At 36.3% G+C, this 16212-nt stretch overlaps 1 protein-coding gene across 1 annotated transcript in view; it reads left to right on the plus strand.

Moving 5' to 3' along the window:
• Positions 1-16212, plus strand: part of HMCN1 (hemicentin 1) — a 517054-nt gene that overhangs the window by 178000 nt on the left and 322842 nt on the right. Inside the window, 2 exon segments of the mRNA XM_044003022.1 lie at positions 8195-8366; positions 13375-13481. Coding sequence (XP_043858957.1) covers positions 8195-8366; positions 13375-13481 — 279 coding nt within the window.

Raw genomic sequence — 16212 nt, forward strand, 5'->3', positions numbered from 1 at the left:
AGTTTCAGGGGCAGTTAGGTGGTGCAGTGGCTAGAGCACTGGCCCTGGATTCAGGAGGACCTGAGTTCAAATCCAGCCTCAGACACTTGACACTTACCAGCTGTGTGACCCTGGGCAAGTCACTTAACCCCAATTGCCTCACCAAAAAAAAATAATAATAAGTTTCAGAGCAGGTCCTGATCTACATTGGTGGAGAAAGTTTCTCAGCAGGAGCTCCTTATATTGATGAAATCACACCTGACCTTCTCATGCCCCCTCCCTCCAAAAAACCCCCATTCTTTTATCATAGTAATTTCTGGCTGATCATGCTACTACAGGCATTGTCAAGGATCAGGTCAAGAGAGTTGAATGCCAGCTGATCAAGCCAAGGCAGCATAGGCCAGTCATGCCCCAGGTATGCCACAGTGGACCCTGGGTCCCAGAAACCATCTGGACCACAACCAAATGCCTCAACTTCCCCCTTTTGTCTCCCTCTTTCTCCTTAGAGGGCGAGTCCTCTCCTCTTAAAGAAAAGGAAGAGGGCCAAGATACAAAACTTGACCATTTCACCTGCTCTAGACCCCATATAACAAGTTCTGTATTGAAGCCTACTTCTGATTCTTATCTTTGCTGTATCCATTTTCTTAATTGCTATCATCATTATGCCTGAGAAGGTCTACAGCAACATAGTCATTCTTTGGCATTTCTTAAACAGGTTTAATCCCAGGACGCTCTTCTTTGAATCAACATCATCAGGCAGCTAGGTGGCACAGTGGCTAAAACACTGGCCCTGGATTCAGGAGGACCTGAGTTCAATTGCGGCCTCAGACACTTGACACTTTACTAGCTGTGTGACCCTCGGCAAGTCACTTAACCCTCATTGCCCTGCAAGAAAGAAAAAAGAAAAAGAAAAAAAAGAAAAGAAAAAAAAGAAAGAAAAGAAAATCAACATCAAAACCACCACCAACAACAAAATGGAACAGGCCCTGAGGAACATATTAGCAAAGCAGATTAAACTGTGATATTTTGATTCCAGATACCAGGAATGGATTACCAAAGATAGGACCTAGCAGCATATAAAGAGTAGTTTATGTACTCCTATCAATTGGGTAGCTAGGTGACACAGTGGATAGAGGGCAGGGCAGGACTTATCTTTCTGAATTCAAATCTGGCCTCAGATACAAGATGTATGATCCTAGGCAAATCACTTAACCCTGTTCACCTGTTTCCTCATCTTTAATAAAATGAGATAGAGAAGGAAATGACAAACCATTCCCGTATTTCTGACAAGAAAACCCCAAATGGTGTCACAGAGAATCAGATGCGACTGAAAAAATGACTTAATAACAACATTGGTAGTGAATCTAAAAAACAAACAAAAAGATAGTGAATCTAATAATAAAAATTAGATGTATGTTTCCTACTTTGATTTCTCTTCTCCCCCAGTACTCTTTCCTTCAAATTTATAATGGAGATAGTTATTAGTAGAGTAGTAAATGCAGATAATTTATAAATGATTATACTGGAGATACGTGCTTGAAAATGTTTTATTAAAAGTGATTCAAGGGGAAGCTAGATGGCGCAGTGGCTAAAGCACTGGCCCTGGATTCAGGAGTTCCTGAGTTCAAATCCGGCCTCAGACACTTGACACTTACTAGCTGTGTGACCCTGGGCAAGTCACTTAACCCTCATTGCCCCGCCAAAAACAACAACAACAACAAAAACAAAAGTGATTCTTAATCAAAAGTGTTTGGAGACTGTTGGTCTAAAGCAGAGGTGTTAATGGAACATGGCCCCAACATTCCTCAGTGCAGCCTGAACCAGAGTAAGATGTAATTGTGAAATATTTAATAACAACAACACTCTCCCCAAGTAGAAACACAGTTAATATGTGTTTTTCTCGGTCAGTATGCTGCCTTCAGGTATCCTTACATATGGTTTAGTGACACCCCCCCTTTTCAATCTGAGTGTGACATCACTAGTCTCAAATACTGTGCAGATTTACTTTATTCTTTGAAACTTTTTTTTTATATCTTATTAGTACTTGAGTGGGCAGGTGTAACTACTCTGAATACTGACTATTTTCTGGAATATAGGATTTATATGACATTGTGGAGTCTTTAAGAATACAAGGTTTCACTCTGAGTTTAAGTTTGAGCCAGATCCAGTCTGGAGAACAAATGAGGCTAAGATTTTAGGAGGTGAATGAACACTTTCAAGTTCATTCCACTCATTTATAAAATGAAGGGGTTAGACTAGATGATCTCATAGATCTCTTCTAGTTTGTCACCCTATAATTCTGTGAATTACCGAGGAACCACTTAGATCTTTGAACTCTTCAGTCTAAAGCAAATGGTGCTATTCAGGCATCCCAACAACTATGTGACACCTGAAAATATAGTTGAACCCGTTCCTTTGATCATCAAAATAGTAATTAATTCCACCTGTTAATACTTCATGAGAATACTTCTCATAGTTCAAAAAATTAGATTTTTTTTCCTCGTAAGTATACAACACATGGTAGAATGAAGGCCAGGCTTATAAGCATACTATAGTTTATAAGTGATCTACTTTTATTCATGTGTTAGTAATATCTATATTTTCTAATAAAATGGGTTGCATCTGTTCTCAATTTGATTTTTCTTATAAGCAGATTTGAAAAAGTTACTTTGGCCTCTTGACAGAAGTCTGTGCAATGTCTACTCCAACAAGTAATATTATGATACATAGTAATCCTTTTGTGAAAGCCTTGTAAATGTTGATGAATTGGGCACTGTGATAAGGGGAAATCAAAAGCTACTTGTATTCTACTCGGTTTGACCAAACTCATCTCATGAAAATACTACCATTTTAGGAGAGCTTCATTTCATAAGAGTATTGTTGGTGAGTTGTTTCAGTCATGTCTGACTCTTTGTGACCCCGTTGTTTGTTTGTTTTTTTGGCAAAAATATTGGAGTGGTTTGCCATTTCCTTCTCCAGCTCATTTTACAGAAGAGGAAACTGAGGCAAACAAGGTTAAGTGACTTGCCCAGGGTCACACAACTAGTTAGTGTCTGAGGCTGGATTTGAACTCAGAAAGATGAATCTTTCTTATTCTAGTCCTGGTGCTCTTTCTGCTGCATCACCTAGCAGCCCATTCATAAGATTAGACTAGGGGAATTTTTAAAATAGCTAAGCAAATCTGATTTATGTTAGGAGGAATATGGTCACAAGATTGTAGATTTGGGTTTAGAAAACATCACAGAGGTTATCTAGCTCAACCTCATTTTACAGATAAGAAAACTAAACTATGCAAGCTGCTGTAGCGAAAATTCCAGGGTCACTCAGGCAGGAAGGTGCAGAGAAGGTCCCAAATTCCCTGTTCCTTTTATTAAACTACATTGACTCTACAAAGAGAGCATCAGTTCTAGTCATTTATTCTGCAGTGTCTTGCATGAACTGCAGTTCTCTGTGGCACAGATGATAAAGCCACTACAAGTTGGAATGAGAAGATCGTACTACTCATTCATTACATAATCGTAAGCATCAACATCATAATCACCATAGCCAACAAAATTTGTCAAGCATTAAGTAATATATAATATTCATTGTGGGAAAGGGCTATTGATTAAAAAAGGGAAAAAACCCAACAACTTTATAATGAGCCAATCCATACCCTTGAGAAGCTGATATATACATTGAAAAAACAAACCAAAAATCAACCATACAAGTTAACATTGCTAAATTCAAAATGATGTGTTTGTGTGTAATTTCTTAAAGGAAATATTAAGGAGACCATATACGTGTGTCTGTATGTAGACATAAATACATATGTATCTAGAGAGTATATTTAAATTGGCTCCTTCCTAGATATGGAACCAGTATACATGCACAGACACATAAATATGTTTGTGTTCATATATACACATATATGTATGTATGTATGTATGTATACATGCAGAGAGAGAGAGATAATATTTCTCCTGCTGGAAACATTTCCTGACATCTCCTCTGAAGCCTCATCAGCCACACCCTATCCTCTATGTGTGTTTATGCCTGTTCCCCCTTTTCTTGCTGCACTGGCTTGCTTGCTGACCTGATTCAGCTCTCATGGTGGTCACATTGTCATCTCTGTATGGATGACTCCCAGATTTATATATCCAGCCCTCATCTCGCTCTTGAAGTCCAATCTAACATCTCATGCTGTCTGCTAGCATTTCTCCCCCAGTATTTCATGAGTTCTATCTCCAACTTAACATGCCTAAAATGGAACTCATTAACTCTCCCCTCCCAAAGTTGGTCCCTTTTCATTTCCCTATTTCTGCCCAAAGTAGGTCATCACCCTCTCATATTTGTCCCCTTCTCTTGCCTCATAGATACCATCCTAGCTCAGGACCTGGGCAATTACAGTAGGTGACAGCTAGCTAGTAACAGCTGTTACCTAACAGCTAACAGTAACAGCTGGCTAGGTACCCTGTAGCCAGCTTCTATGCTCTCCAATCCATTTTCCATACAACTGCCAAACTGATATTTCTAAAGTACAATTCTGATCATGACATTCTCCTACTCAAGAAACTTCAGTGATTTTCTATTGCCTATAGGAAGAAGTGCAAATTCTTATGTTTGTCATGTCAAGCCCTTCAAAATCTGGCCCCACCTTATCCTTTGGGGGATGGTTACTTATTCTCAAGGAAGACCAGCACCTGTGGTGTGAGGGCTTGCCGAGCCCCTTTTCAGGGTTGCTCATCTACCTTTGGTGGCCACCTGGTACTCAACTCTCACCTCTGGCTCCAGAAGCTGTAGCATGTGCTACAACCAGGTAAACCATCTCAACAGACAGACTAAACCAGGCTGAGGGTAAGTGACAAGCCTCAAACCTGTCAGTGAATTAGGAGAAAGTCTGCCCCCAGCATGTGAAGACTTCCTCTGGTGGAATGGACAAATGAGAACAGTTTGTTCCAGTGGCCATGAATGTGGCTGAAGCAGACATTGTAGAGTGCTTAGAACTTGGTTGAGATATCAAAGACTCTATGGTAATCCACTGAATCCCTGGCCATCACCAGTCATTCTGACTTTTGTCTTGCCACTGGACTTTAATGACTCTGGAAGAGAGGTTAAGAATGATGACTTGGGGGCAGCTAGATGGTACAGTGGATAAAGTACTGGCCTTGGATTCAGGAGGACCTGAGTTCAAATCCAGCCTCAGACACTTGACACTTAACTAGCTGTGTGACCCTGGGCAAGTCACTTAACCTTCATTGCCCTGCAAAAAAACCCTCAAAAACAAAAAAACAAAAACAAAGAATAATGACTTGGTGCAACTCTGCCTCACATCAATCCAATTCAAGCAGCAGTCAAGAAATCACCTTGTGATGTCACTGGTCCTCTTCAAAGAAGGATGACAAACAACAACATATCATTATTCTCCCTCACATATACAGTCTTCCAGCCAAACTGGCTCTTTGCTTTTTCCTGTGAAGAGCATTCCATCTTTCACCCCCTTTATATCTTGGAGCCCCTGACTTCCATCAAGATTCAGCTCAAATGCTACCTTACAATGAGGCCTTTCCTGATTCCCCTAAATGTTTGAATTCTCTCTCCTTCAATCCAGCTTTCATCTGCTAAAATTATTTTTCATGTATTTTGTGCACATTTTTTATTTATTTATCTGTGGACATGTTGAATCCCCTACTAGACTCTTAAGTTCCTTTAAGTTAAAGACCTAGCATAGTACCTGGCCCATAGTAGACATGCAATAAATGCTTATGGAATTGAATTCAACCACTTTTTATGGAACTACAAGATAGTAACTTCTTCAAGGACAGATATTCTATGTCTTTAAAATATTTATATTTCTAATATCATTAGCATACAGCTTTGACTATAGTGGATACTCTACAAGTACTTGAGTGGAGGAAGAAATTAATGTGAGAAAATCAAATGTCCTGCATATATATGGCTTAACTCCCCAACTTAATCATAACTTCTTTGATGAGAAAGACCACACTGATCCATTGTAAGACTAGCCTTATTGGAGGATTAATTGAAAGGTGCTCTGTTGAACTTTAGGCTTTAAAAAAATCTACATAGAAGATATATCAGTACCAAAGAAAATGTAAAACATAAGTGAAATTTATCTGTGTTCACTGATGGAAGATTATATGATTATACACACTAAAAAAAGTTAAATCTCCTATCTAGAAATAAGTGGATGAAAAATATAATGAGAGAAATGTCACATGAAAATAACCCTGTACAACCAAAACATGACTGTTGGGGAATTGTAAACCCCATAGAGTCTTGATTAAGAGAAGCTGGTCTTAATCAAGCTCTATTAACAGAGCACTTACCTTGGTTGTCTCTAAACAAGACAAATTGTTTAGTTCCAAAGTTGTTTTTTCCCCCTGTCTGAAGCTAAGCAGAATGTTTAAATGAAGAAAGTCTGGGGATGGGACCAATTAACACCAAGTCAGAAAGTATTTGACTCAAAAATTTTAAGCTTAGACATACCTACTTTAAGAAAAGTTTTCAAAATCTTTTTTTTAAACTTAGTGCTTATTTCAGTATTAGGGAAACAATAATCATGATTATATGCATTGAACAATTTATCTCATTGATCCATTTAATAAATATTAATTTAGTACCAACTGTATACAAGGCCTTGTGCCAGGTGTGTGTTGAGAGTATAAAGATATAACATCGCTCCTGGTTTCAAAGTTTCCAAGATTTGGAGTCTGAACTCAAATGTCATATACTATAGAAAGCCTTTTCTGATTTTTTTTCCCTGATCCCAAACAGTCTCCCCTCATCTTTATCATAGTGCCTTCTACTTCTTTTGTTCACTTCTCTTCTCATTTATATTGTAGATTTTGTGCACCCAAAAGATTTTATGGTTGGATCTCATCTGTTTTTTTATCACCTCACCGAGAGCAAAGGACCATGCTTTGCATGTAGTAGGGGCTTAATAAATATTTGTTGAATAAGCAATATGTATTTCAATGGGTGAAGTGATTATTTTGATGGGTAGTTAGGAAATTCTGATGTCCTTCTTGCCCCTTTTTGGTTAGAATGTTTGAAGAATGAAGGAAGGAATAAAGAGTTGTAGGATAATTGGTTCTTGATGACGGGACAAGACATCAACTAGACCTTACTCACAAAGTTACATATTGCATCCTCAAATTTAAGAGCCTTAAAGACAAGAATTGTTTTAGTTTCTTTTTTCTTGTCTCTTCAGCTCTTAGATATGCATTTATAGGCACTTAATAAATGTTCTTGAGATTGAATTAGATTCAGGTCAGTTGGCTTGTGGCAATACAATGTCAACAACATACAATAAGAAAATTTTACAAAGAAAATAGGAACCAAAGAAAGATATATTGTAGTGAATTATTCATTGTAGAGACTTAGACATTTTTGAAAAAAATTCTAACCTCAAATATACGCTAAAACATTGATGATCTATCTATCCATCTAAATATCTCTCATCTATCTATATCTAGGAATGTGCCTATAACTAGCTATATTGCCATTTTATCTTTTATTACCTATAGGCACTGAAAATTCTGTTATACTTGTAAGGAGATTATTATTCAGGAATGAATTCCTAAAGGATGATGTTCGTCTGAAGGACTTTTCCCTGATAATATTTTGATTTCTTTCTTCATTATTGCTGTTTACTAATTTTGTCATTTTCATGACTGTGGTTATAATAAATGAATTCCTTATTGAACTGCTGTGGTCTGCACAAATGAACTGCTCTCCTCTCTAGAATCTGCAGGAAAGTACACTTTCAAATGAGAGAACTGATGGAAAAGAAATGCCTAATTTTAACAAAACTGTCTATCAACATCTTTATTATTATTATTGCTCTTGTGAAAGAATAACAGCAATAGAACTGGAATTTCCATAGTGCTTTCAAATTTGTTTTTCTTCTGCCACATCTCTTTTTAAAACCTTGTTGTAAATATATCAGCTCAAGAAACTGCCAGAAATATGAGCAAATGTCAAAGCAACATTTCATTTGGGAACTGTTATATTCACCAGGTATATAGGCAAGTCCCAACTGGTGGTCATTAATTGGTGAAATCAATCTCACACCATAAAAAGAAGTGCCAGGATCTTAGGACTTAGGTCTTAGGACCCAAACCAACCACCGCAGCTGGAAGTAACTTTGTGTGTAGATCCCCAATCTCTTCTGGTATCACTAATGTTTTTCTTTTTCTTTTTTCTTTAATAGGTGTTAAAATGGGTAGAAGAAGCTGTTCAAGCTTCAAAAGTTCATCTCCTCTCTACAGATCATTTAGAAAAGGCTGCAAATTCTTGGCAAATCCCTTTTGATCCCAGCCTGAAAGAAGTTACTGTATCTCTGAGCGGTCCTTCTCCACTGATTGAAATCCGTAATCCATTGGGTAAGTTTTGTATATGTATTCATATACCTCTATATCACGTCATTTTATTTAAGTGGACAGAAAGTGCTCCATTTGTTCTCCTATACCGAGCCATATTATGTAGCTGAACCACAACTTTTAACAAACCACAGAACAGATGGCAAAGCCATTTTTAAAAAATCTGTTTTTTTAAAAAAAACTCATAAATACTGCCAGATTTCAGTGGGAGTCAGAGGGCTGAAATTCCTTATGAATAAAAGATATGTATGTGTGTGTGTGTGTACTCATATAATACATATTTACATATATACATATATAAATATCTATATTTTGGGCCAGACTTGTGTCCTGGTGTAGAAAATCCCAAATTACAACTCCTCTATAAATTAAATTCTTAGAGGCCTACACATCTAAGAGGCTAAGACATTGGCCACAGGCATTTCTCTAATGTGTAAGGCCTACAGCAACAGGCATTGGTTGAACAAATACCTTTAGTTGAAAGATTACTAGATGGTGGAATCAAAGAACCTAGGTTTAAATCTCAGATCTCTTGCTCACTGTTAAGATGGTCGATGAGGTAAGGCTGTGCACAACTTCTAGGAATGGGGAAGTGAAGGTACTCTGTCCTTATCAGAATTCACCTCTTCAAGTCTGCGTGCCATGGTTTAAGAGGGTATAAGGAGAGTATCCAGAAGAGCATAAGCAGAATCATGAAGTACCTTTAGTTTAGAAGGATGAAAAGAAATTTGGATGAAAGAAGTAGGATTTTTAGTCTGAAGAGAAGACTCCAGGGAAACCTAATTGCTCTCTTTATGTATCTGAAAGACTGTTATGTGGAAAAGGAATTGGTTTATAGGCACTTAGATACAGATGTGGCCCCATTAGTACAATGGATGGAAGTTTGCAAAGAGGGTGATTTAGGATTGATGTCAGGAAGAACTCTAACAACCAGTGCAGATACAGAGTGTTCTTTTTTCTAGGAGGTCTTCAAGCAGACTCTGGAGGAGTACTTGTCTGGTTACATTGAGGATTCCTTTTTTTTAGGGAGGCAATTGGGGTTAAGTGACTTGCCCAGGGTCACACAGCTAGTGAGTGTTAAGTGTCTGAGGCCGGATTTGAACTCAGGTCCTCCTGACATCAAGGCCGGTGCTCTATCCACTGTTCCATCTAACTGCCCCGAGGATTCCTTTTTAAAAAATGTTTCTCAATTAAAGATATTTTTCTCCTACCCTCCCTTCTCTCCCCCCTCCCAAGGTCAGCAAGCAATTTGATATAGGTTATGCATTACTATCACATTAAACACATTTCCATATTAATCAGAACAAAAGGGAAAAAAAACACAAGAAAGAACAAACAAGAACAATAACAAAAAAGTAACAACAAAAGTGAGAGTAGTATACTTCAGTCTGCATTCAGACTCCATAGTTCCTTTTCCGAATGTGGAGAGCGATTTTCACCATAAGTCTTTTAGCATTGTCCTGGATCTTTGTATTTCTGAGAAGAGTTAAGTCTGCCACAGTTGATCATCACACAATGTTGTTGATACTGTGTACAATGTTCTCTTGGCTCTGCTCATTTTACTCAGCATCAGAGGATTCCTTTTTGCGTATGCATCTTGGCATTAGTATAGTTAAAGTACATACATAGTGACATACATGTCTATAGTACATATATACAAATAAACACGCATGCATGTTTATGCTTACATGTATACTCTTTATGAGTAAAACCAAACTGGAAAAAAGTGAATCATGACTTTTTGGACCTATTGAACTTCTAATGGGAAAGTAACAATTTCAGTAGCTGGTAGAATAAAAATAAACATTTTATGGTGCTTTAACAAGTTTGATAAGGAAAAGTACAAAAGTCTTTTTTTTTAATGGTACATGAAGGTAATCCGATTATTTCCCAGCAAATTTCCTTGTTGTTAAATTTTAATTTTTATTGTCAAGGCCATGGCCAAGAGGCAAACTCCCTACATGCTAGCTTTAGAAATGTTTTGATTTACTTTTTTCCCACTTTCAGGGGCACCTTGACACTCTGGTTTAACCTAATCCCATTGTTAATCCTATAATAAAAATTACATGAAGATTCATCAACCTGCTACCTATTGCTGTTAAGTTTGGGTTTATGTGCCTAATCACCTTTTTTGGTATTAGCCATACTTAATTTGGGGAAATTAAAATCTAGACACAGAAGAGGCCTTCTATAAAAGTTTACATTTTTGAACTTTGTTCAAGTTTCTTTCCAGAACATTGGATTTCTTCTAGATTCCTTCATTCATACCGTTCATTTGGAAGTTTAAAAAGCCTTCCTCATGTAGGAGAAAAGAAATTTTGATTGTAAAATGTGCTGATGACATCATGCTTGCCATAGGATGCTTTGTGAAATAACTCCTATAAGACACATGTGTATACTTTGTAATTCCATTTGAAAGATTTTCAAGTCAGTATAACCAAATAAAACACTCTTTAATGCATACCAAATGGGTGTGAAGCATCCACTGGATTTCAGTCCTACAGTAGTTGTCTTCTAAATACTGGCAACTAGGACATACCACAAGAATATGGTCTTAATGTCTTAATTCAGAAAAGATTTTTGTTTACTTTTGGCAGCCAAACAAATTTATTTCTAATTGACTATTGAGCTTATGTTGTACATTTCCTGCATACTTGCATCATTGCTTCAGTTCAGTTCTTAATGCAGTTTACTTTTTGTTGTGTTTTTGATATTATTTTGATATTATTGTCATGAAAGGTGCCTGATATCCAATTTTTATAAAAATCTGAAAAATTTCACAGAAGATTCATGTATCTTACCAACCAAATTGAAATTGAAGAAAACATCTGGAAATCCAAATATTTTTATGGATATATTCATACCACTAAAGCATATGGTTTTCCAAGACCATATGTAATGCCTTTCCTTATAATTTTTTTTGGACGTGATCCATTGAAAAATACGTTGCTATTGACAAAGAAAGCAAATTCATACATTGTTGAATTTCTTACATTGCCTGAAAAAGATTTAGACTTTTCCCAAAATGGATTTATGCCAACTTGATCATACAAGGATCCTTTTGCATGATGTCTCTACTTTTTAAATTTTCAGGCTGTCAGTGGAACATGTGAATTAAGACCGAAACTGTTCATTGATGAAATATATCATTATTCTGCATAATTGTTTTGGCATTTATTAATTTCCACAAATACCAATGTAGGTCTTTTCTCCACTGGAAATCCAGAGGTGGAATAAATCATAAAATATGACTTCAATCCAAAGTAACGTATAGGCCTTATAGGACCCATTTAGTGGATATGTCAGATACACCCTGGTTCCTAGGGACTACTTGGAATTATCTGGTTCCATTGTCTTGATTATAGTTTATACAATTATTTTGTAGAATAATATCCCTATCCCATACCCCATACACAAAGCTTGTGTAGTTTTTATGTTTTGTTGTTAAATACTGAAAAAGTTAACAGTTATTATAAATTAATTTAACAATCCAGGAAACCACCAGAAAATTCGAGTGCAATTGGGAATTCAGAAATCTCTGTAGAGCTGTTAGTGTAGTGAGCCTTGTAGGTAAAATATGCATACTTTTGATGACACATGTGATGGAATCTCTTTAAAACTAACCTCATTGGTTTCATTTTCAGCAAACTGACCCAGGCCACTTAACATGGCTTTTATTGTTCTTGATGTTAAAGCATGTTCCCTTTTTACAATAAATTCATGACCCTCAGAAGATATCATTTTCACATGCATAGGATCTGTGCCCTCACACCCACTGTATATTTTCTCTTCTTCATTCATTATCTCGTTATAAGATTAAATTCTGTTTCCACAGGAATTGTAACAAAACACTTTCTAGTCAGTTCTGCAGCAGCTACAGCTTGGTGCCTGCTCACTGCCATAGCCCTCATTCCCAGTTTGTGTACTTTGGATATAAAATTGGATAAAATTGTTGATTTTTGTCTCCACTTTATCCTATATATAGTTTGTGCTTAGTTGCTTTTATGCTATATTCTTCATTTGTCTGTGAACTCCTTGATAGCAAGGACTGTTTTTTTGTCTTTGTATTCCTGGTGGTTAGCAGAGTGCCTGGAACGTGATATAAATAATAATGTTTATTAACTGACTGCCTTAGTTCTAGATGACTACTGAGAGGTCTCATGATAACACTTTCCTGAATTAATTGCCAAATAATTACTTAATCTGGTTTACTAAAACTGCTATTCATATACTATAAATCAGGGCTCCTTAAACTTTTCCCACTTGTAACCCCTTTTTGCCCAATAAATTTTCCACAATCCTGGGTATATAGTTTTGTAAAAGAGGTATACAAAATCTTTTACTGTTGCCAAATTTTTCATGACCCCCCCACATTTAGTTATGGGATCCCACATGAGGTAGCAACCCACAATTTAAGAAGCTTTGCTCTAAATGACCTTTGTTGCCAGGGAAAAGGCTTTAGATACCTTTGGAAATATGACCACAGTCTGACAGGAATTATTTTCTCTCTAGATATAAAAGTCAACAGAACAGAGGTGAATCTGTAACTCTAGTTTGAAATCTTATACCTTAATGGTATGTTATAGATATAGGAAACATTCCTTGTTTTATTATTTCTTAATTAGATTTATTAGTAAATATATACTGCAAATGGCATGCACTTCATTTGTCCTACAAGCGGAAAGACAGTGAATGATTTTTTTTGTGGAGCAACGGGGGTTAAGTGATTTGCCTAGGGTCACACAGCTAGTAAGTGTCAAGTGTCTGAGTTCGGATTTGAACTCGGGTCCTTTTGAATCCAGGGTCAGTGCTTTATCCACTGCACCACCTAGATGCCCCCCAAGATAGTGAATTTTTAAGCCTGAGTACATAGAAACTTGGCAAAAATATCACCAAGAGAAAATTGTGACTTGAAATCTGATCTTGCTCTTGAATTTATGTAGTGATAAATCAGTCAATATTGAAAACTGAAAGAAATATTGTACATGTTACCTTTCCGTCTGTCTTTCAGGGAAGCTGATAAAAAAAGGATTTGGCTTGAATGAGCTATTAAATATCCATAACTCTGCCAAGGTAGTTAATGTAAAGGATCCAGAGCCTGGCATGTGGACAATTAAGGTACTGTTATACCACAAAGCATGTATTATTGTTTTATTTCTATGGTATTATATTTTATAAAGTGTATGTAATAGACCACTTATAATACAAATATCTTGCATAGATAAAAATTTAATTTTTTAAATCCATGTATTTTAAAGACATTTTCAGTACATGAATTATCTCCAGTGTGTGGAGATAGCCCATAAAGGCACTAGTTTTACAATCCCCAGAGATAAAGCATTCCATTCGTCATGCTGATAATTTGTTCTCCCCTAAAAGTGAACATTTAAGACAATTATAGTTATACTTTGTAGTTTTTCTGTTACCTAGTACAGAGTTAGTATGTTTATTATAAAAAGTACCTGAAATGGAATGAAACACACACAAAAAAATTACTCTACTGAAAATATTTCCTAGCCTAGAAGTAAAAAATTGGTGACCTAGAGTTGGTTCTGCCATTTATTTTACTATTTTATCATAGGTGTGTCACTCAATTTCTATGCTCCTTAATCTGTCTCATTTATGGAATCAGGGTGATAATATCTCCACTGAACAGGGTTGTTGAAATGATGAAATCAGGTAACTGATGTGAATAAACTTAAACAATGAAAAGTCTATTTAAATGTAAACTATTATCAAACCATCAATTGTTATCGTTGTTATATCACCTAGATAACACAATAGATAATTGTATAAAATAGTTCATATGGAAAAGATTATATCATTGAAAAATAACTATTATGCAGATTGGTATATTTAATTTGGTGGCTAGTTCATTGAGTCAATCCCCTAAAATATATATATCTTGTATACATACTTCCAGAAAGCAGTGAGTTGGGCCAAGAATTGAATATGAAGGGAATAGATTGGGTTGCATTTGGGAAATTGTTCAGTCCTTACTATGATCCCAAACTATTTCCTTGTGCAACATTTCATCCTTAAAAAACACACACACAGGGGTCAGCTAGGTAGTGCAGTGGATAAAGTACTAGCCCTAGATTCAGGAGACACTTGACACTTACCAGCTGTGTGACCCTGGGCAAGTCAGTTAACCCTCATCACCCTTCCAAAAAAAACCCCAAAAACAACCCCCCCAAATATTCCTTGGGTGATGTATAGCTGTGAATCTTGTAATACCACATTCTCTAAAATAAAAGGTTGAGGTTTACCCAAAGCTAATATAATGGTGAAGCATGGTGGGACCAATTAGCATGGTCCTACGATTATGCACAAGTGTGGAGTTTGTTTTATTTTTATTTTCATCATTATCTCATTCTTCTCATCTTTTTCAATGGTGTTTGGATAGAAATGGTTCCAGTACAAGTCTCTATCCTGTTATTATTCTTTTATATTTAATATTCTGCAGACATTCTAGTAGTCAACAAGTATTTATTAAGCATCATATGGCCCTGGGAGTACAAGTTCAAAGAATTAAACAACCCTTACTTGAAATGAGACTATTGTAGAGATGGAAAATATAACTGCTATTTGTAATAAAACCATTATATCTGATTATTACCATTGTGTTCTAGGCACAATCGAAGACAATTGAGAGTACAGCCTGTTTTATTCTTGTTTTGCTATCCTTAGCACCTAGCATAGTATTTGCTCATAGAAGTATGGGCAAAAATGATAAATTATTTCTAGCATATTACCAATTAAATCAAATCAACAAGTATTTATTATATTACTATGTGCTAGGCATTGTGCTAAGTGCTGTAGAGAGATAGATAGATAGATAGATAGATAGATAGATAGATAGATAGATAGATAGATAGATAGATAAAAGCCAAAAGAAATACAGGTCTTGTCCTCTAGGACCTTATATTCTACAGGAGAAGATAACACAGAAAAGAAAAATGAAAAGGAGGAGGCAAGGGCAGGGTATCTGTGGGAAGGAGATGAAGAAGAGGCACAGTGGAGAAAGATGTCAAGAAAAGCAGGAGCAGTGCTTGGAGAGGAATGGAGTGAACCATTGACCCACATCATTTTGGGGGAGGGGCAGAGTATGGAATGTAGTAAGCTAACTTTCTTCAGGTGATTTGGACCAGTGCCTTCCTTCATGGGTAAATTTTATGTCACTTGTTTGAACGGTTCTGTGCCTTCCATATCAGAGCCTATTAGGAAACATAACCTGAAAAGGAGCTGATAGTTAAATACAAGAAAGGTCCTTAAATTAGCTTGTGATCAGGTAGGGAAACAATAATGTAATGAAATGACCAGGGCTCTGTTCAAATGGTTGTAGGTAAACCTCAAAGCTAAAATAATAAGTAAAGAAACATGCAGACACAGTGACTGTCTCATATAAGACTTTATATCTAGTACTTGTAGTGAACTCCTAGTTCACATAAATCATAACATTCTTTTTTTAAAAGTTGAACAACTGATAGTATCAGCTGTATCAAATATGAATATTGTGGTATTATTCACATATTTTCATTACGTGAAGTATGAAAGATGTAACCAACCTCATGCCTTTCTTATAATATGAACATTATATAACGGAATAATGGAAGAAAGAAATAGAACCAATTTGACTATAGTGTGTCATGGGGCCACAGATTTTCAGCCTGATCTCATATTGCTTCCCTCCATGTATTTTATATAGAAATACCTGGACACCTTTGTTAATATTGTAGCCTGTGCCTGGAATTTCCTCTCTTCTCTTTACTTCTTGAATTTTTACTCACCTTTTCAACCTCAACTATAATGCTCATTTTCTTCCTGAAATCTATCCAGATCCATCTGT

The sequence above is a fragment of the Dromiciops gliroides genome, chromosome 4, assembly GCF_019393635.1.
Source record: "Dromiciops gliroides isolate mDroGli1 chromosome 4, mDroGli1.pri, whole genome shotgun sequence".
NCBI classification, from domain to species: domain Eukaryota; kingdom Metazoa; phylum Chordata; class Mammalia; order Microbiotheria; family Microbiotheriidae; genus Dromiciops; species Dromiciops gliroides.